At 48.0% G+C, this 20,812-nt stretch overlaps 2 protein-coding genes across 4 annotated transcripts; one reads left to right on the top strand and one right to left on the bottom strand.

Moving 5' to 3' along the window:
* The first annotated feature begins 45 nt into the window (after window positions 1-45).
* On the top strand, window positions 46-16,361 carry ANKRD45 (ankyrin repeat domain 45). Of its 3 annotated transcripts, none has more exons than XM_030572182.1 (8): window positions 46-324; window positions 1,817-1,961; window positions 4,960-5,259; window positions 6,030-6,197; window positions 11,451-11,545; window positions 12,486-12,624; window positions 14,027-14,111; window positions 14,759-16,361. In XM_030572182.1, the coding sequence occupies exons 3-7, from the start codon at window positions 4,977-4,979 to the stop codon at window positions 14,077-14,079; spliced, it is 738 nt and encodes a 245-aa protein (XP_030428042.1). In that variant the 5' UTR covers window positions 46-324; window positions 1,817-1,961; window positions 4,960-4,976; the 3' UTR covers window positions 14,080-14,111; window positions 14,759-16,361. The 3 variants fall into 3 exon arrangements, with proteins under 3 accessions (XP_030428042.1, XP_030428041.1, XP_030428040.1); XM_030572181.1 differs by having other exon boundaries at window positions 47-320; window positions 1,817-1,986; XM_030572180.1 differs by having other exon boundaries at window positions 47-324; window positions 1,817-1,986.
* Window positions 6,207-17,096, bottom strand: TEX50 (testis expressed 50). Its single transcript, XM_030572183.1, has 3 exons — window positions 16,730-17,096; window positions 9,881-10,433; window positions 6,207-7,490 (listed from the first exon to the last, which is right to left on the bottom strand). The coding sequence occupies exons 2-3, from the start codon at window positions 10,202-10,204 to the stop codon at window positions 7,221-7,223; spliced, it is 594 nt and encodes a 197-aa protein (XP_030428043.1). The 5' UTR covers window positions 10,205-10,433; window positions 16,730-17,096; the 3' UTR covers window positions 6,207-7,220.
* Between the last annotated feature and the right edge of the window lie 3,716 nt (window positions 17,097-20,812).

Genomic DNA, 20,812 nt, shown 5'->3' with positions numbered 1-20,812 from the left:
GCAGCCGCGGACACCGCCGTTCCGGGCTCAAACCGGCCCGCCCCCTTTCCTCCCCCGGGGATGGGGGTTCAGGGGGCCCAATGGTGGCACCAGGCTGAATGCGAACGCCTGGCCGTCATGGCAGCGAACTGCGCTGGTATCGCCCTGAGTTGTCACGGCGTCACCATGAAGTGTCAAGTAAAGCCTTCTGGCAGTGGATCACCGCCAAATAAGGTGGCTACCAGTCCCTTATTACAAGGATGTCCTTTATTTTTTCATCTCTGAACAAGACTGGGAGTTATTGAGTGCAGCAAAAACAGCAAGAAATACCTCACGCGAATGTAGGTGAGTACTGCTTATTATTATTATTAATAATGATTATCATAATAATGTCGGGAGGAGGAGTGGGGTGAGAGTGCTAAGAAAGTCCCTTATTTTTTGTAATGTTGGCAACCCTGTTGTCAAGTGTCACTGTGTCACGGCAACGGTCACCGCCAAGTGTCACGGCAAAGTGTCATGGTAACAGGTCACCGCTAAGTGTCACTGTGTCATGGCAAAGCATTATTGCGGCAGCCACCACCAAGTGACATAGTAGCGGGACACTGCCAAGTCACTGTGTCATGGCAAAGCATCATGGCAACAGTTACCACCAAGTGTCATGGTAATGGATCACTGTCAAGTTTCACTGTGTCATGTCAATGGGTTACCACCAAGTATCATAGTGTCCTGGAGAAGCACTCACCTCACAGCAATGCATCCCTCCATCATGGCAATGTGTCATGGAGAAATAGTCACACCAAAGGGTCATACTGCCATAGCTGAGCATCACCAGGCCACAGGAAAGCATCATAGCAAAGTAGCACCACATCACGGTGAAGTGTCACTATGTCATGATAAAGCGTCACAGCGAACTGTTGTGGAGAAACATCCCAATGAAGCATCACCATGTTGAGGCAAAGCATAGCCATATCACGGTGAAGTGCTACCAACCCACAGTGCAAAATGTCCCCAAATGTGGCTTAATGCCTCAGCACTCCTGATGACAAGAATTCAGAATAATAAAATGCAGGCTCACACATTTTTTTAAACATTCAAAATTTGTAGGCATGTTCAGGCTACATTAGGATCCCTAATTACGGTGCTTGGCACATTTTCACTTATTTAAAGTGGGATGACCCTGGAAAATTTGGGGACAGGTGGGATTTCTTCCTGTTTACTAGGTAAGGATTATTATCCCCATTTTGAAAATGAGGAAATGGAGGCATGGACAATTTACATGACTGGCCCGTGATCACACAGTGAGTTAGTGACAGAGCCAGATATAGAACTCAGGACTTAGTCCAACATTCCAGCACAATCCAGCAGCCTAAGTAAACCTGAACTAATAATATTTTACATTTCTAGAGCACCATTCCTCCCAAAGAATATCAAAGTACCCTACAAATTGCAACTTCTGCAACAACTGTGTTGTGTTTTTTATTCTTTGCCTATCAGAATAACTCAATATGCTCAGAATGACTCAAGACAATTCCCATCTCCACACCAGGCAATAACAGTGGTGAGAGAATAGCAGATTTGTGTTGGGTCAAAAATGAAAGAAGAGCATTTGCAAGAACTCATCTCAGTGTACTTCAACTGGACTCTGATTCTACAAAGACTTATGCTCCTTCCTAAGCATGACAACCCATTTCAAAACAATTGCATGATAACAAGGGTTTGGAAATGGTATTTAAATCCCTTCCCTAAAAATTACAGTGTCAGGAGATGCAGGCTGGCATCAGAAGGCTTTGATGATTCCTCCAGCCATATTCACCAGTGATTTCCCTCTCATTTCCAGACTCAGTGCCATTGTGCACCCTGGAACTCTTGGCAGGGAGGAGAGTTACGGTGGCACACAGAGAACTGTTGCTATGGCAACAGCAGAAGCTGTCTGCGTCGGTGGGGCCAGGCAGGGTCCGGAATAGCTTTCTTGGGACTCGGAGGTGAGGACATCCCTGCTGTGCACAGGTTTGTGTGAGCCCTAGAGGGGCCATGCGGCCCTAATTGTGACTTGTTCAGTGTGGTCATTTAGGGCCTGATCCTGAGAATCTGCACTAGGGAGCTGTGGGACGTTGCAGGTGTGGTGCTTGTTCTCCCATAGCAAACTGGGTCCAGTCGGGAGCCACTAAGAAGCATTTGAGAAGAGAACAATGAAGGTGCATGCACGAATCCAGCGCAGCAGGCCCTTGTCTTGTGAGCTTTGATGCCACTGTGCAGGGTACATCCCCTTGGCAGCTGGCCCTTTGTCCTATGTTTTTCAACACAGTTACCCTGAAAACTGTGTGAGCATGGTACCTGCAGCTCCCACTGGGATCAGTGAGTCTGGAGCACCCAGCATCAGTCAGGATCAGGGCCTTCTATGACAAATTCTCCTCTAACATGGCTTTCCTTCTTAAATGTTTGTGAAAATGGCACTTTCCCATGGGCTGGAGAGAGAAGTAGCCTCACAGTAAGAATGTATTTGCCCTCTCATGAGAAAACAGAAACAAAATGGTTCCTGTCAGCTTAAGTGACGTTGGGCCTGATGCAATTTCCAGGTATGGACCCTTTCTCCTGTGCAGAGCCCCACTGACTTCACTGGGACGCTACGTAATCCTCTGTCCTGAATTAACTGAGTTAGGCCCTGATCCTGGGAAATACATGCCAAACTGTCCCTAGAAAGTCCCTCTCTTATGGAATACATAGATATTAAAGTCTCCTGTGTTTTTGTTCCTTAATCTCCAAGTATTTGTGTATTTTAAATCTATGGATAAGTGCTTTTGTGATAAAATGAAAATAAACAATGGCTATATAATGGCTGTCAAATGATTAAAAATAATTGCAATTGTGAGATAAAAATATTTGCAATTAATCAGTTTTAATCACCTGTTAATAATAGAATACTAATTTAAATATATTATAAATATTTTGGATGTTTTTCTACATTTTCAAATATTGATTTCAATTACGACATAGAATCCAAACTGTACAGTGCTCACTTTATATTATTTGATTACAAATATTTGTCATGTAAAAAAGATAAAAGAAACAGTATTTTTAATTTCACTTCATACAAGTGTTGTACTGCAGTCTCTTTATTGTGAAAGTGCAACTTACAAATGTAGATTTATTTTTTTTTACATAACTACACTTAAAAACAAAAGTCCACTTCTTCAGCCAATTGGTAAGACAAACAAATTTGTTTACATTCACAGGAGATAATGCTACCTGCTTCTTATTTATAATGTCACCTGAAAGTGAGAACAGACGTTCGCATGGCACTGTTGTAGCCAGCGTTGCAAGAAATTTCCGTGCCAGATATGCTAAACATTTGTATGCCCCTTCATGCTTGGACCTCCGTTACAGAGGACATGCTTCCATGCTGATGATTAAAATAAATGTGTTAATTTCTGATGGTGGCATCTGACTCAGATGATGAAAATGAAGGTGCATTGGTCTGCACTGCTTTGGGTCTTTTTTTTTTTACTGTGCAAATACTTGTAATAAAAAATAAAGTGAGCACTGTACAATTTGTATTCCATGTTGTAATCAAAATCAAAATATTTGAAAATGTAGAAAAACATCCAAAATATTTATAATAAATTTAAATAGGATTCCATTATTGTTTAACAGTGTGATTAAAACTGTGATTAATCCCTATTTTTTAATTTAGTGAATTTGTTTTGTGTTAACTGCAATTAATTGACAGTCCATATATATACAAAAAACATACTGTGCCTAGTTTCAATGAGATTAAAAACTATGTCCCTATCCCCCAACCAATATCACTGTTGCTAGCTTTCTTGGGCTGTAATTAATTGGCTCACAATAACCTTGCAAATTTACATTATTATCCCCAATTTACCAGTGGTGACACCAACACACGGAGAAGTTATGTGACTTTTTTCTGAGGTCACACACGGCCTCATACTTCTACTGAAATCAATGGGAGTTTTTCCATTGATTTCAATGGGTGATGGAGCAAGCCCATTGCTAATAAGTGACAAAGCAAGATCTAGAACCCAGCAATCTCAACTTTCAGTGGTCTACTCTAATAATTAGTCTTGCAGAGTCCCCAACAGCTGCAAGAGAACAGGAGCCCGTGATCTTCAATACCATAATAATTATCCTTCTCCAGCAGCCCAGTAAAAAGTAAAACTGCGAATTGCTATGTTTCACTTTAGCCAGGAGGAGGAGCCAGTAATGGGATGAATATACACTATAGTAATGGAAATAAATTGACCCTGGGCAGAAAAATCACATTTGAAATCTTTATGTAAGGGCTACTGAGTTCAAAGAAAGTTCATTGTCTTGCTCATACCAAGCTCTTCCTGATGTATAAACTCATGGAAATCTGTCTTAATTTATCACAATGATCTGCACTTAATGTTGTCGCTAGTTAATTTGATCTGCTCTGCCTGAGTTAGGTGGCAAGCCCTTTTAAACATTACATTCTGCAAAACTGGCATGTGCATTGGTAACAATATAAAAACAGTATTGCCAACCCCAAAGTTCAAAACTCATGATTCTGACTCACACAAATCACAAAATTGGCTTTAAAATCATGAGATTTTTTTAAAAGTAGTAAATGTTGAGTTCTTGGTATTTGCCTTTTGGGATTTGAGCCATTAGGGTTGACATTTTCCAGCTGTACTCTGCAACCACAAGGCACGCAGTGTACTTTGTTTTTTAAATGAAAGTTGAGATTCGCATGCAATATCATGGTTCCAACAGCTGGGGCTTTAAGAAAAATCACAAGACCCACGATAAAATTATGAGAGTTGGCCACACTGTAAATAAAAAGAATACATTCATATCAGGGAGGGTCATTGGTGAATATTGGATGTGCCCCATTCTATTTCGGAAAAGACCCAGGTTACAATCCTGGTGAATATATATATGGGCAAACCACAAAACCAATCAGCTGCTTTAAAGGATTCCATACTGTCCCTTTTTTGGCAGACATTGCTCTAGAGACAATGGAGCTAGTAGAAGCAACACAGCCAGCAGATACAGGGGAGCCTAAGGAACCAGAGTATTCTAACCCTCTCCTGAGGCGTGCTCTCACTGGAGATGTGGAAGGTGTGCAGCAGATTTTTGCTGACCCAGAAGACCCTGATGGTGAAAAGGCCATGCAACTTCTCATGGAAAAGGACATCATAGGGAGAGGCCTACTGTACGCAACCAGCATGGCTGGACAGAGTGCAGTCATCAGAGCACTGGCAAAATACGGAGTGGTCATGAAGGATAAAACAGCCAGAGGTAGGCTGCTGACGGCAGCGGGTGATAGACTGGGCCCCACAGCTGCTCATTCCGGCCCTGACCCAGTTCCCATCCAAGCCGACGCATTGACTTCATTGGTGCAGGATCAGCCCTTCTGCTCCTTCAAGCTTAGCCTGACTTCTCTGAATTCACATTCACTTTCTCCTTCCACCCTCCACTCTGCTTCTGTGAAGCTTGATCCAAGAACCACTGAAGTAATGGGAGCCTTTTCATTGACTTCACTAGGCTTTGGATCTGACCCCAGATCCCCACATGGCTTTATACTCACCTCCTCTCTATGGCTCACTCACTCCCCCTATCCTGGCCTCTCCTCTGTTCCCTTCCTGTAACTCTCCACTGTTAGAAATTGATCTTCCTGTTCTGTTGTCCCAGCTGCTTGATCATCTCTCACTTCCTGCAACCTAAATTCTCTAACTCGCTTGCTACAAAACTTCCCTTTCCTCTGTTGTACCACTGATTCCAGACTCCAGATGCCTTTCCCCTCCCCTCCATGGCTTTCTCCTTCCCTGTACATTTTGTCTGAGGATTGCCCTTGGCCACAATTTTCTCCCCATCCTCACTCTGCTGTGCAGCACTGGTTAGTTGCTGACCTCCCCTCCAGTGGCGGCTGCATTACAGGGGAGTTTCACATGTACTTAGCACTTTGGGAAGAAAGTTGCTCTGAAAATGCGAAGTATTATTAGCTGGCATTTGACCCACAGCAAGATACCTCTCCCTTTCATTCTGATGACTTCTCTGTCATCCCCCAGGTTACACACTCCTCCACTGTGCTGCGGCCTGGGGCCAGCTGGAGACTTTGAAAACTCTGGTAGAACTGGAAGCTGATATTCTAGCAACGACTTTCCAGGGTGAAAAGGCCCGAGATATAGCCCACCGTTATGCACAGATAGACTGTGTCGAATTCCTGGACTGGGCAGGTGAGACTGGTAATGCCCAGCTACACAGGGGAGGTTGTGATCACCATGGGTTAGAGACTCAGCTGGTGAAAGTCCATCACAGCTCCATTGGAGTGAATGAAACTATGCTTATTTACACCAGCTGAAGATCTGACCCCCATGTCTGTAGGTCAAGTGAATTTTAAATACTACGCTAGGCCTGACCTGTAAGGTGATTGATCCAACAACAAATGCAGCTCCTAAGGTGAGAGCCGCACCAGTAACTCTGTGGGTGGACCCTTGGTGCCCATGCCCTAAGGAAAGTCCTGGATAGCAGAAATGTAAAGCATCAGGCTGAGGTTCTCTGGTCCTGCCAAGCAATTCTTAGTGCAGGACCAGAGGAAAAGGGACAAAGCTGATTTACCCTGTCCATGCAGCTCCCTGACACGCAGAGTGGTCAAGGAGCAGTTTGGCCCCTGGTGTGACCCAGCAGCTACAGCCCTAATGGGCCATTCTAGCAGCCAGGGGTTGCTGGATACAGCGGCTCTCCAGTCATGCCCCCTGTTCCTTGGCCATGCCCACTGTGCTGGAGGAGCTGATGTACAGCACTTATTCTTGTTCCATGCCATATGGGGATTCACCTTTGGCTAGAGGAGTCCCTAGCTATCTGGAATAAGGCAGCTTTCCAGCTGCCTTGCATTGAGGGAGTGGCTCAAAGCAGTTGGATCACAGGAGAGAACTGGGGCTTCTTTCTGCCTAGTACAATGTTATTTTACTGATGTTCCAAATTCAAAGTGCCATCACCATGCTTCTGAAAGATGTTTTTTTAAAAGTCCCTCTTTCTCCCCTCCTCCTTCCCCACCTTGTCCACGGGAACATCGACAACATTCAATTCTCAAACTGTCATCATTAGATAAACGTTCAAACAAACAGACATTGACTTCGGATTGGCTGTGTCCTTGACCTCCCCACTCTCCTGCCTTTGCAACATCTTAGCAAAGAATATGGATAAACAATTATCAGAGCACAAAAATATGATTGTTGTCCAAGAAGGAGTCCTTTCCCTTATACTTCCTGCATCACGGTATCCGTGCTGGAGCAGTGGCTGTACAGACAAATAGGGAAGATCTCTTCATCCTTAATTTCTTCTTCCTTCCTCTTCTTACTTAACTTCCGGTGCCTGGCTTCTTTCCTATGATGGTGGCATACATACTTCAGGCATTTCATCATGATAGACGTGTTTGCCACCAGCCTGCAGAGCATTTTGTCCACATTGCAGGTGCACTCAGCATGAAATTCTGTCGTGACAGAAACAGAAGAGGTCTTCACGGACACCTGGAAAGACAAAGCAGATGACATTGTGACATAATTCTTTTCATAGAGAGCCAAAAGCCATCAGCCTGGATTTCTTATTTACCAATTCAAGAGTCCGCAGGCCAGATTTTCAACCGGTGTAAGTCACCTCCACTGACTTCAGTGGAGCTATGCTGATTTACACCAGTCTGGGGATCTGGCCCATGGACTTCAGTGGAGGTATGCTGGTTTATACCAGCCTGGGGATCTGGTCCAGTCTGTTGTTCTCCAAAGATTTACTTTTTGGAGCTCGTTATAAGAAAACTTCAGACTTATCCTCCCATCCACCTGCTAAGGCTCCCACTGGGTTCTATCCTGGCTGTTACAGTATTTTCAAATGTCTCCATTGCCCATTTTAGAGCTTAAATCAATCTCTAACTCTTAGGGACTAGGATGAGACCGTCCTGGGGGCAGATCACCCCCACATCTGCCTATAGGGGGTTTCTTGCACCTTTCTTGGATGTGTCTGGTTTTGCCAGGGACAGGCCATTGGGCTAGATGATCACAAGTCTGAGCCAGTCTGGCTGTTCCTATGTTATGTTCATGGTGCATGAGATAAATCCTCGAGCGAGCCCATGCTACAGCGTCCTTTGCTGTTAGGTTCAGTCCTCAGAATAGCAATTCAGTTTAAAATGATGAGGCCCAGTTGACCTGTCCCTTTAAAATCAGCCCTTTCCCCTTTGATGGTTCATGGAGAGGTTTCCAGCCTCTTGGAACAGTGCTGAAGGAGGAGCCAGAGCATTTTAAATAATCAACAAGTCAAGTTTCTTAAGCATCCTCTAGAGACTGCTGACAAAGGGTCTAATCCTGGGCCTGCTGATGTCAACGGCAAAACTCCTCTTTTCATCGGTGTGAGCAGGACTGAGCTGTAAGGGCCACTTCCTGATGCACTAACCCTGAGCTGTACCTTGCTTTGTGAATAGTCCCACTGACATACAGCACTCTGCCCCAAAAGCAGCAGGGCCCAGGTCCTCAAAGGTATCTAGGCTCCTAATTTCCATTGATTTCAGTAGAAGTTAGGAGCCAAAATACTTGGAGGAACTGGGCCAAGATCTGACTCCATCTGAAAGCCCAGGTGCAAGTATGTTGCCTCACTGAGGGCGTGTGTGGTCTGAGTACAGGTGGCAGCCTTGCCACATGGGCAAGCCGGAGCAAATCCTTGAACGTAGATTAATTTGGAAAGCTCAGTGTTTGCAGCAGCAAGGCCCCAGGCATCGACTGTTTGGTGGTCACCAAATATTTGGAATGTTACCCCCCTCTCATCTTTCCGCTGCTCCTTTCCTTACCTCTTTGGATTCAGAGAGCACCATTTGGTATCCCTAATCCAGTGCTTCTCCACCAGGTGTCCCCTGGGAGCCATGAGCAGGTTTCAGGGAGTCCGCCAAGCATGGCCAGTGCTAGACTTGCTAGGGCCCAGGACAGAAAGCCAAAGCCCCACCATGCAGAACTGCATCCTGGGGCCTCGAGCCCCACCACCTGGGGCTGAAGCCGAAGCCTGAGCAACAGAGCTTCACAGTGCTCCCTGTGGCATAGGGCCCCAGTCAGTTGCCCTTCTTGTTACCCCTTAACGCTGGCCCTGGCGTTTAGATGCAGAAGAACAGTTGTTGTGCACAGGTGGGCTGTGGAGTTTTTATAGGATTTTGGGGGGGCCTCAGAAAGAGAAAAGTTGAGAACCTCTGCACTAACTGACACTGTAAGCTCTCTGGGGCAGGGACTATTTTTGTTTTACTACTCTCTGTACAGCACCAAGCACCATAGAACCCTGATCCTTTACTGGAGTTCATAAGTGCCACTCTAATACAAATAATAGTAATAGCATACAGGTAGGCTTTCCCTAGACCTCTGGCCATACCCAGAGGGCTCCCACCTCCCCCAGGAAATGGGACTCAAGGCTCAGGTATGATCCAAGCCAAAGCAGTGGGTGCTGTCCTGGGCTGGTTGCTATTTCACACATTTAAATGCCTTGACTCTAGCTGTTCATAGCCTCTAGCTGTATCATGGCACAAAATTTGAAAGTTGACAACTGCCTCTGGCCAACACAGGATATTTCAACACCTAAATAAGTGGTCTGACTTCCCAAAGTGCCAAGCACACAGCAGAGCCCCTGGAGACATGAGTACCATCAATGGGAGATCTTGAGTGCTCAGTAATATTGACAATCAGGCCACTTTCTGAGGTGCCCAAATATGGACTTAGCTTTAGTCTCCTATTTCTCCTATTTCTGAACCTCTTGGCCTTGGTGTCTTCAAAAGTTAGGCTTAAGTGTCTTGCCCAAGGCCACCCAGTGAATCAGTAGCAGAGTTAGTCGATTTCCAGTCCCATGCTCTAATCTAACCTGCACTGTTCCTACCTTGCTCATTTCCATCACTCACCTTCTTCTGCGGTCTTCTCAATTTGCTCCAAAGACCACATACACATAAGCCCCCTAGGAGGAAAAGTATAATTTTGCAGCTGGTATACAAAACCTCCAACCATCCTTTGGCTATTTCCAGGTAAGTAAAGCAGTGAGACAGTTGGTCCAGAGGGTAGGGCAGGCAGTTAGATTGAAGTGGAGTTCCAAGTTGCAGTTGCTCCAGATCTTCTGGAAGAATTTCCCATCCAACTCTAACCCAGCTGGGGCGATCACAAAGGCAGAGGGTCTCTTGGAACAAGGCAATCCAGATAGGAAAGACTAGGGAGACACCTCGGACAAACATTATCTTCTTTTTTTAAGAGGAAAGGTCTCCAGTGACTTGATCATCAGCATGTACCAACTGCAGCCAGAGATCCAGCAGCAAATAGCCTGTAGAGTTCATACTGTAGTGCCTTGATGGATTTTAAACAAATGAAGCACTCCACCATGGCGTTCTGTGGCTTGTGATCAAGCTCCAGTCCTGAGTGCTAGAGTAGTTGTCAGCTGGTAACATCATCAGCCAGTGGCGTTTGCTTTCAAGAAAGGTATTGTGATGTCATAAGGATCTCAAAGCTTTTTTCAGTGGGCATCATAAGAAGTTAAAGATACAAGCAGCCTAACATGGTCTAGCAGCTAGAGTGGGGAAGGGGGAGTTAGAAAGATTGACTTCTAATCCCAGATCTGTAACTGATTTAGCCGCTCTGTGACTCAGTTCCCCATTTGTATAATGGAGATAATATTGACCCGTTTTGTACAGTGCTTTGAAATCCACAGATGAAAGGAGCAATATAAGTGCAAACTATTGTTAATACAGATGTTTGACTTGCTAAGGATGCTGTTCTAGTACAGCCAGTTATATTTATGAAACTAGATAACATGAGAAACCTGATGTCATTGACTGGTTGTGAACTTCTTGTGCACACAACTAGTCCCATTGAAGTCACAGCTCCTCCTGTGAGTAACTGCTCTGTTGTGAGTCAGGGGTTCACAGTCTGGCCCCCGAATGACTTGGTCAGGGCAGTGCTCTGCAGTGTGCTCTTTCTAATATACAGTTTTGCCAGTGACTGACCCCTCAGGTTTGCAGCCTACAAAGATGACCCTTAGTATAGGTGTGACCCTGTGGGAGGCTGAGCTCTTGGGACTTCCCTTGAAGTCCAGGGGAACTAGAGGCACCCACCACCTCACAGGAGCAGGCCCATCATTTCTAGATCCTTTGCTGGCATAAATTGTCATTGAAGGCAGTGATTTACACCAGCTGAGGATCTGTCCTGTTGTGCCTAGTTTCCCAATCTATAAAATGGGACAATAGACTTATCCACCTCCTGGGAGTATGATGAGGCTCCATTCATTATAATTATAAACCCCAAGGGCTTCCAAGGAAGGACAAATATTTAGTACCTAAATAGCCTAAAAGCAGTCTGGATCAATATGGGACACAAGGCTGGTTCCTTTTGTGTAGCAGTCTGTCTCTCTTTAAGCCCCTGCCTCATTCTGTGAGTACTTCCCCATGACTAACCTTGTCTCTTCATCGTGTGTGTCCTGTTTCGCAGAAGCTAAGCAGGCTCTGCGGACGTTCATTGCCCACATCCAGGCAACGATTGCAGACCCAGAGAAGGTGCAGGGAAGGCTGAACAAGGAAGACAAGGTACAGTGCAGAGCTCTTATCAGGAGAACCGATCTATTTGCAGTAAAGTTTAGAACTGCCTTCTTGATTCCATGTGGGGATATGTTTTCTGCTCACAACACCCTTTGCAGAATAAGAGGGAAGGAGACTACACTCAGCAGTGCTTGCAATGGGGAGCAGATCAGCGTGTGAATGATAATACTTTGATAGCCTGCTGGAGAAGGTGCTGGATAAACACAGAGGCTCAGATTGCAAAGGTATTTGGGTGTCTAACTCCCATGGATTTCAATGGGAGTTGGACACCTAAATCCCTTTGAGGATCTGATGCTTTGCACATATGAATGAAGCCTTATAGGTCCTGTGCGAGGTGAGTGTTATCCCCAGTTACAGATGGGGAAAGCGACCCACGGAGAGGTATTCCAAGGAGGTATACACAGGGAGAACGGAGCCCACGCTCCTCCTGCCTGCTCTAGCCCTTTCACTGCACTCTTAACGCTGAATCGCTTGGAACCTCATATTGCTTTGCCAGTATCTCCTGTAGCCCAACAGCAGTTTTGGGCTCTGAAGAGAGTCGCATCCAGTTCTCCTGAACCCAGAGGCACAGGAAGAGTGAGCGTCTGGTTCTGGATGATATCTTGGGAGCTCCTGGCTCCCAGTCCTGTGCTCTGATCACTACACCATACCGCTCTCTTCAATTAACTGATACAAACTTAATCTATATGCCTTATTTGTAACTCCTAATGGGAGAGGCCAGTTTCAGCTCAAGAAGGCCAATGTTGCACCCTCTCTTTAGTGGCTGACAGAGGCAGGCATGTAAGAGATCACACAGGCAGTTTGACCCTGGGTTGTTACCTGACCTTCTGATTGAATGAGAGGGGCCACTTGTAACCTCATCTAAAACGAAGTAAGTGATTTTCGGAGGTCGTCTTCTAACGGTTAATGTCTCTTGTCACTTCTACAGAACATGTCTCTCAGCGCCTGTCGTGTAAAATCTGACTGGCTTGAGAACGCCAAGGAGCCCACCAGACAAGACTTCCTGGATCAGAAGCAGCACCTGGAAGATACCATGCTTCCCATCTTCACAAAGCTGGCCACGCCCCGTGAGTATTGGGGCTACAGAGCTCAGAGCCTGAAGGGCAGGATGAATCCGTTATATGATTATCAATATTTGTATATAATAATAAATAATAATAATGAATAGACTAATAAATTATTGAAATATAAATTTAAATAGTCATAGCCACTGAATACAGAGTGGGTTCTTGAGTGACCATATAAATTAAAATGGTACACGTCTGTTGCCCTCCACAACATAGTATATGGTATTTCTAGGACAAGATTACCTAAGGGTGTGCTGTGGCAGAAAGATTATGGGACCAATTCTCTAGTCCTTTAGGGTAGCTTTGTGCTGGTCTCCACCCCTTCTGACTGGAAAGCAGGGAGGGGGGTGGATGAACACCTTCATCCTGTGTGTACAGAAGGTGCTCAGACTCCAGGCATACAGGTGCCATAACGGAATGTAGGTGGAGAGATGGGAACCTGCACTGGGGAGAAATGAATCTGAAGAGTTGTTCACTGTTGAGTTAGGAATGTGAGAAGGACACGCCAGAGGCCAGGGAACCTCCTAAGGATGCAGGGGGCTCTTTTCCTCCCACTGCCTCAGGAAATCCTGGATTTCCTTGCCCAAACGTATCTCACGCCCAATTATCCCTGGCTCAGATGTCCTCCCACTCCCCTGTAGCTCCCAAACCCCAGCAGTCCCTCAGTCACCCAGCCTCTTGACCTCTGCAACCCAAATTCTCCCCTTGGAGCCACACAAAACCCAAGGGCCAGCAACTCCAAACTCATCACTGCCTCCAACCAGAGCCCTTTTTAAATGCTCCCACTCCCCGCTTCTCTCCTCTATCCAAATCCCCTGCTCTCCAGCCCAGGCCACAGACTCTGCTTTCCTCAATATCCAAAGTCCTTGACTGCTCTAATCTTCCCATTCAGTCCTCGCTTCCTGGCTAGTCTTTTCCGAGTCATCTTCCATCATGAGATTGAAGCCAGAGAGGACTGCAAAGCAGAAGGGGTGGGGAAGCAAGTGATGGGGAAGAGACCCTGCAAGCTCTAAGGGAGTCGCTCTGCACGTGCCAGCTGTGCTGGGACTCTCCGTAGACACCAAAGGAAATTCCCAGACAAAGACTTTGTTAGTTGGAGTTAAGACGGAGAGCACATCAGAGACTTCAGGCTAAAACCCCTCCCAGGGACTAAAAGCACTGAGATTCAATAGGTCTGATGAGGAAGGGGCACACAGCAAGGGAATGGTCATTCAGCATTGCTGTCAAAAGTGACCAGAGCACAGAGCCCTCTGTCTCTATGTCTGGAAATGATGTTGACAGTTTTCTCATCTCTCTCAGCTGCAACGCATTGTATTTGCCATATCCATTAGTGTGTAACTGCACTAGAGGAGGTAGTATTAGAACGCAATGAAGCATCGCTTGGAAATCTGCTGTCTTGCAGGTCCTCTGACAGCTAAGAGCACCAGGTCGGCATTGAACTGCAGCAAAATCTGAAGCTTCATTTCCACATCTCCTGCCTGTCTCAGGTCTTATATATTTTTAAGCCTCACACATATATAGTCATTAATCTGAAAATACAGCCCTAGAGCCAAACTTTGGGAGAGGCTGGGTCCACCTGCAGACCCAGCAGCATGGACCCATTCCTGATCAGTTTCTAAATGCCAAGATAGCAAGGTTGTTTTCGGTTCGTGAAAGGTCAGATGAGGTGCTGGCTATTCTGTGTTATCTGGGTCAGTGGCACTTTCAGTTCAATTCAATTCAATGAGACTTTATTGGCATGATAAGCTTTACAAGTATTGCCAAAATGTTAAAAAGGGACAGACCCCTTAGGCCTGTCAGAGGCAGGAATGACCCACTCAGGCTGAGAATAGATACAGTCTTTGGGGTTAGATCTCCTATAGTTCGGTGTCACTGCTGGCCCTTTCTGATCCAGAGGCTGGTTGTTTCAGCACCACAGTAATTTAGAGGCTGATTTTGAGGTGCTGGGCACCTGCAACTCCCAGTGACACCAATAGGGGGCAGTCCTTCTCAGGGTTAGGGTCTTCATTATAGTGTTTTTTTGCACCACAAGTCTACTAATTGCAGACCTGAGATCCCCAGCTCCTGCTCACCCTGAACTTTCCACTTTAAAAAATCAGCCTGACTTTGCAGTACCTCTTTGATGCTTTCCCAGGTGTAGCTGTTGTTCCAGATGGCAGAAAACCTTCTGAGGATCATGCCTCCTGAAACAGGAAGGACAAAGCACAGCTGGGCTGTCAGGCTTGCTCTCCCACTTCAGTTATTACTCTAGGGCGCTAGTCATGTGCAGTGCTTTACAAACACAGAAGGCAACGGCCCTGTCCTGGAGAGTTTGCAATCTAAAAATAGAAAAGTCTCTCACCTGTCCCTCCCTTGAATCAACAGGTGCAGTTTAAAATCACTCAGCTGAGCACGTGCTGGAGGCTGTGCTCTGGCTGCCCTTAGTGGAGCTTCTATTTGTTTTTTTTCCATGCTGGTTTAAACCTCAGTCTCCTTCTTGTTTGGGTCAAGGCCATTCTGTGACTGGGACAAGGGCTCGGCCTACATGTGCTCATTGTGATCTGGGCCAAGCATGGATGGTCCCCAAGGGTTATGCTGGGGCATCTTTCCCTGACTGGAATCGCCTGGCTGCCAGAGCCTCCGTGACTTGACTCTCATTCTGTAGTGGTATGTGGTGCCCACAAGCAAGGTGCTCACAAGAGGCTTTCAGCCAGGATCCATCAGAATGAAATCCATCCGTTCACCTGGCTAGTGGAGCCAGCACATGGCTGCTCACATAATCTTCTTGATGATACAAAACATTAATCAAATAGCATAATAACTCCTCAGCCATCCAGTGTGACTCATTGCCATGGCAGCAGACAGAAAGCCAGTTTGCACCAAACATGCCATAAAATTAGTCAAATCCACCGCGGTATGAGCCTTTGCTTTTGATTACTTAGCTGTCCCATGCATGTGCCCTTTGGCTGAGCTCTGACTAGGTCTTAAGGGAAGCTTGTGGGTAGGTCAGAGAGTAGCTCTGTTTGGCCCTTCTGTTGCCACAGGCACCTTATAAAATGCCCTCTTTAAAAAGTGTACCTGTCTGTTCACTCCAGGTGAAGTTCAGCCTATGCAGATAGCCACTGCAAAGCTCATGCCTCATTTAAACCTGACTTAGAAGGTTTAAGTGGAGCATAGGCCTCGGGCTGGCTCTCTGCAGGAGCAGAGGAGAATGTCACAAAGAGCTGATACATTGCTAGCTAATGACCCTCAAGGTGTCATTGTAAAGGACTTGCTGAGGGGGGCCCCTGTGAGTGATACTAACTAAGGGCATGGCTACACTTGCAGATGTAGAGCGCTTTGAGTTAAACCAGCCTTCGTCGAGCGCAGTGAGGAAAGCGCTGCGATCTGTCCACACTGCCAACTAGCATTGGCCTCTGTTAGAGGCAGGATACTGGGCTAGATAGAGCCTTGGTGTGTCCCAGGCTGACTGTTCTGATGTACACTCTCCTTGGCAGCATTGTTGGGCTCACTAGCAGAGATTCCAATGGGTGGGTGGAAGAAGTGATCTGAAAGAAACCTCACCTCAGGCTATGCATATGTTAGTACCCCACAGAGCTATGCAGGAGGCAGTGATTGGGTTTCCAGTCACACACTCACTAGGCTTTGCGGAGCAGACAAATTAATTAAAACAGTGTTATTCCAGAGGGAGAATCTTAACGGCTTGGGGAACATGATGAATCATGCTGTGGTATTCCCCAATATTAACCTGTTCCTTATGAATAGTCCAGTATGTTTAGAAAGACCAGCCTAGTCCCTCCATTACCTCACGTAAGAAACCTTGCATCTAGTGAGCTAAAGCTTTGTTAGGGCCAGGGCCATCCTTAGGCATATGCAGCATACGCAGGGCACCATGAAATCTGGGGCAATTCATGGTACCCTAGGCAGCTGTGTACTGCATACGCGGCAGCTCTAACCCCGGCGACCAACCCTATACCTCGGCCGGACCCCCTGCAAGGGGCAGGGCCGTCCCTAAGGGGGGTGTGGGGCCCCGAACAACTCCCTCCGCCCTGCCTCTTACCCTTCCCCCTGCTCCGCCCCAGGCCCGGCCCCATTCCAGCTCTTCCCTCGGCGACCCCGCACTCACCAGCAGCGGCGGGAAGCAGAGCAACCCGGCCCCCGCCTGCTCTACTGCGCCAGCTCCCAGGCGCGGCGCTCGCCTTCCCGCCGCCGGTGAGTGGGGGAAAGGATCGCCCCCCGCCCTCACCAGCAGCAGGAAGCCGAGAGACGCGGCCCCAGCGATGTCGCTCGGGTTGGGGAAAGACCCGCCCCCAGCTCTCACCGGCGGCAGAAAGCGGAGCGCCGCGGCTGGGAGCTGGCGGAGTAGAGCAGGCTGGGCCTGGACTGCTCTGCCTCCCGCCACTGATGGTGAGTGGAGGATCCCTTCCTCCAAGCCCCCTCCCCTAATCGATATGGCTGGGGCCGGGGCGAGGGAAGCAGAGTGGGCTGCTCCCGGCCCCCCCCCCCCCCATCCCTCAGGCCACTCTGAGCCTGTGGCCCCCCACAGCTCCTGCCTCCCAGACTCTGCTGCGGGGAGAGGCAGGGGGGCTGTGTTGGGCACCCAAATGGCTAGGGATGGCCCTGGTTAGGGCTGCCAGCTCTGTAGCACTTCTGTGCCTGTGTTAATACTTCTGTGGCACCTGGAAACCAACAGGCGCATGACCCTGAGCTAAACCTCACCACTCCTAAGCAGCTAGGTATTATCCCAGTTTTACAGAAGGGGATCTTAAGGCAATGCTTCTAACTAGAAGCTAAGTGACTTGCTCAAGGTCGCATGAGAAAATTGTGGCGGAACTGGGGACAGAACCAGCTATCTTGAGCTAGCTGATAGAAGAAACCTAAACTCCAGAACTTACAAATGGAGCAGAAGAGTCGTCGCACCTTGGGGTCTAACTTTTACCTTCATAGGCTAATTCTAACTTGCTCATGGCCCCTCATCAGGTTTTTATTAACATGGTGTTGATCCTCCAACTGCAGCTGATTCTGCTGGTGCATGAATGGGCAGGGCATGTATGGTAGCAGAGCCTGCCAGGGAAGTGTATGGTGGTACATTCAGGGCTGGTGCAAGGATATTTTGCACCCTAGGCAAAACTTCCACCTTGCGCCCCCCCTGCCTCCCCCAGAGCATCACTTATTATAAACTTTCAAAAATGAATACTGCATAATGTGGCATTGTTTGTTAGAATTAATACACGTTTGCCTTGAAAATTTATTAATTTCATTATTTAGTCTACTTATTTAATGAAAATAAATGGCCTTGGGTCTCCTGCATGGGGCTAGAGTCCCTCCTGCCCCCCACAGCTGAATCTGGAAAGGGCTGTTTAGGGGATCAGAGCACAGAGCTGGGAGTCAGGATCTGGCATCTGTTCTCCACCCTGGCACCAACTCACTGGATGACTTCAGGCAAGTTACTTCCCTGTTCTGGGCTTCAGGTCCCCTCAGCGCCATGGTGTGAAATGGTTCCTTGCTCCTGGGCTGGAAAGTGCAGTTCAGGCAGGAGGGGGTGTCTGAAGGCCTGTCTTCCCCACAGGTGTGAGGCGAGGACAGAGTTCCAGCCTCCATCATGACCCTCCTGATTGCTTTACTCTGCCCCACGCCAATCTCTGCTGAAGCCTGTTACTCAGAGAGCTCTGGCCCAGGGCAGAGGCATAAGTGTCATTCTGGGCCTGATTTTCAGAGATACTGAGCACCTGCGGTTCCCCCGATGTTTGTGGGAACTCCAGGGTTCTCAGTACTTCTGAGACTCAGGGCAATTTATTTTGAATGCTGGGCCTGCAAAGGCAGGTCCATGTACACCCCTCAATCCACAGCGGATCTCCCATCACTAACAATACAAGCAATCTGGAGAATGATGAGGAGCAGTTGGCCCAGTGCTGGGAATGAGGAGGATATGGTCTGTGGTCACTAAACTTCTGCCTAGTAAAGTTACTGGTGCATCTGCTGTCATTAACCGGGAGAACAAAAATCTCTTGGGTGCTGCAGCCTGCCCAGGGTTCAGCTGCACTTAACCTAAGTTGCTTGCACACTTGCAGTGGTTGTGCACCACGCAACTGGTCACCCATGTTACGTGAAAAGTCTAATTATGACATTGTCAGAGCCAGATTAACAGTTACTGCCACATCTCCTAGAGCTGTTGTCCCAGGCTGGCTGCAGACTCAGGCAGACCGAACTGTGTCAGCTAGACATCCATTACCTTTGGAAGATTTTCCTTGTAGCCATAAGGGCTCGAGGCTGCCATGTTTCTTCACTGAAAACTTGCAGAGTGCTACCCCTGAATCCCAGATTACTACCTTGTGTGGGCAGGTGCAGCGCTCAGGGCTTGAAGGCCTCTGGTCAAATGGTCTGAGCCAGCACAAAATTAGGAACCTCAATCTCCTATGTTCAAAGCAGCACTCTGACAATGACTCCCCGGGTGACCTTGGGCAAGTCATGTCCCTGTTCTCTGCCTCAGTTTCCCTCAAAATGGGGCTTTATTTACCTGCTCCACAGGGTTGCAGGGATGGAAGGGGATGAAGCCTTGGAAGGTGGCACGTGCTGAGCACGGTTACACTTTTGCAGCTCTTTAACCCTGTATCTTCTGGCAGGGCCATGATCCAGCCCCACAGGTGGACCAGTGGCTACAGTCTCCTCTTCCTTCTCCCACCCCAGCCCCCCCTCCCACTGCTGCATTGTGTCAATAGGACCAGCTGCAGGCAGGCTGATGTCACCCGCTCTGATCTGCAGCCGGCAGCCCTTGGACAGCAGCCGCTGCAGTGGCATGGGGTCCGGGACCAGGGCTGGTGCAACCATTTAGGCGACTTAGGCGGTCACCTACGGCACGAGGATTTGGGAGGCACCATTTTTTTTGGCAGTGACCATGGCCCAGTCGCCGCTGGTATTTAGGTGGAGGGAGCTGGGGCAGGGGGCATGGGGAGCGCCGCCTGCAGCAAGCACGGTGGGGCGGCACGCAGGGGAACTCCCCGCCCCAGCTCACCCCTGCCCCGCCTCCTCCTCCTCGAGCATGACGTGGCTGCTTCACTTCTCTCACCTCCCAGGCTTGTGGCGCCAATCAGCTTAGGCGCCACAAGCCTGGGAGGCAGAAGTGAAGCAGCGACGGCGTACTCAGGGTGCTCGTATGTGGAGCGGGCGTGAGCTGGGGCTGGGGGGGGTGCCTCAGGGTGGAGGGTGGGGAGCTGCCGCGGGCGGGGGGCGCCTCAGGGCAGGGGCTCGGGGACGGGGGAGGGTGCAAGGTGGAAGTTTTGCCTAGGGCGTGAAACATCCTTGCACTGGCCCTGTCCGGGACTGCCAGAGCCAGAGGGAGCTGGCTAGGGAGCAATGCGGAAGCCCGAGGGCTCGGGGAGTAGGCAGCTTTGGGCTGGTGTGTGGGGCGGCAAGCGGGCAGAGACATGGGGCGGAGTGGAGCGAGGTGGCAGGGCCTGCAGTTGCAGAGGACACCTGCAGAGGTAGGTGCTAACGTGGCTGCGAGCGACCCATCCCCCGCCGGGAGCAATAGTGTAAAAAAAATTGGGGGGAACTGCTTTTTGGTACCGCCAAATCTTGGCACCCTAGGCAGCCGCCTAGTTCACCTAGTGGTTACACCCACCCTGGGTACAGTTGGGGCTGTCAGTGGTGGTGGAAGCAGAGTTGAGGTAGTTCCTTAAACCAGCTTTACTAATTCCTTTCCCTGAGAGACAAGCAAACAAGACTGGCTTCTTAGTGAAATGACTGTAATTTAAGATTTCAGAAGCTCTGGATGTAAATCCAACAGAAGCCCATGCGTCACAATGGTGTGAAATCTGAGGTCCCTTCACATTGCTGACAACAAACCCACCATAAATAAATAAATACTTAATAGTTAATTTACAAATTCCTTTCCCAGAGAAACAAAAACTAACCCCGCAGCTGGCTTGATTGAGTAGGGCTGTGCTTTGGGCACAGAACATAAGTTCAGTTCCTGATGAACTTTTGTGTTGGTGAGAAAAATAAAGGTGGGTGTGTTTCCTGCTGACTTGATTTGTGTGACTTACCAATTCATTGTAGTAGCACACACCTAAAATACATCCTGTAGCTGGTGAAGAGGAAAGCCAGTTTTGCTGGTTTCAGTACGTGATGGGCCCTCAGAGTGGTTGGGAAAAAGATATCTTTGAACACTGAAGCAACATCTTGTGGGTGATTTACAAGTTCCTATCAA

Source organism: Gopherus evgoodei, chromosome 8 (genome assembly GCF_007399415.2).
Source record: "Gopherus evgoodei ecotype Sinaloan lineage chromosome 8, rGopEvg1_v1.p, whole genome shotgun sequence".
Taxonomy (NCBI): Eukaryota; Metazoa; Chordata; order Testudines; family Testudinidae; genus Gopherus; species Gopherus evgoodei.
This window is presented reverse-complemented; position numbering and strand designations above follow the sequence as displayed.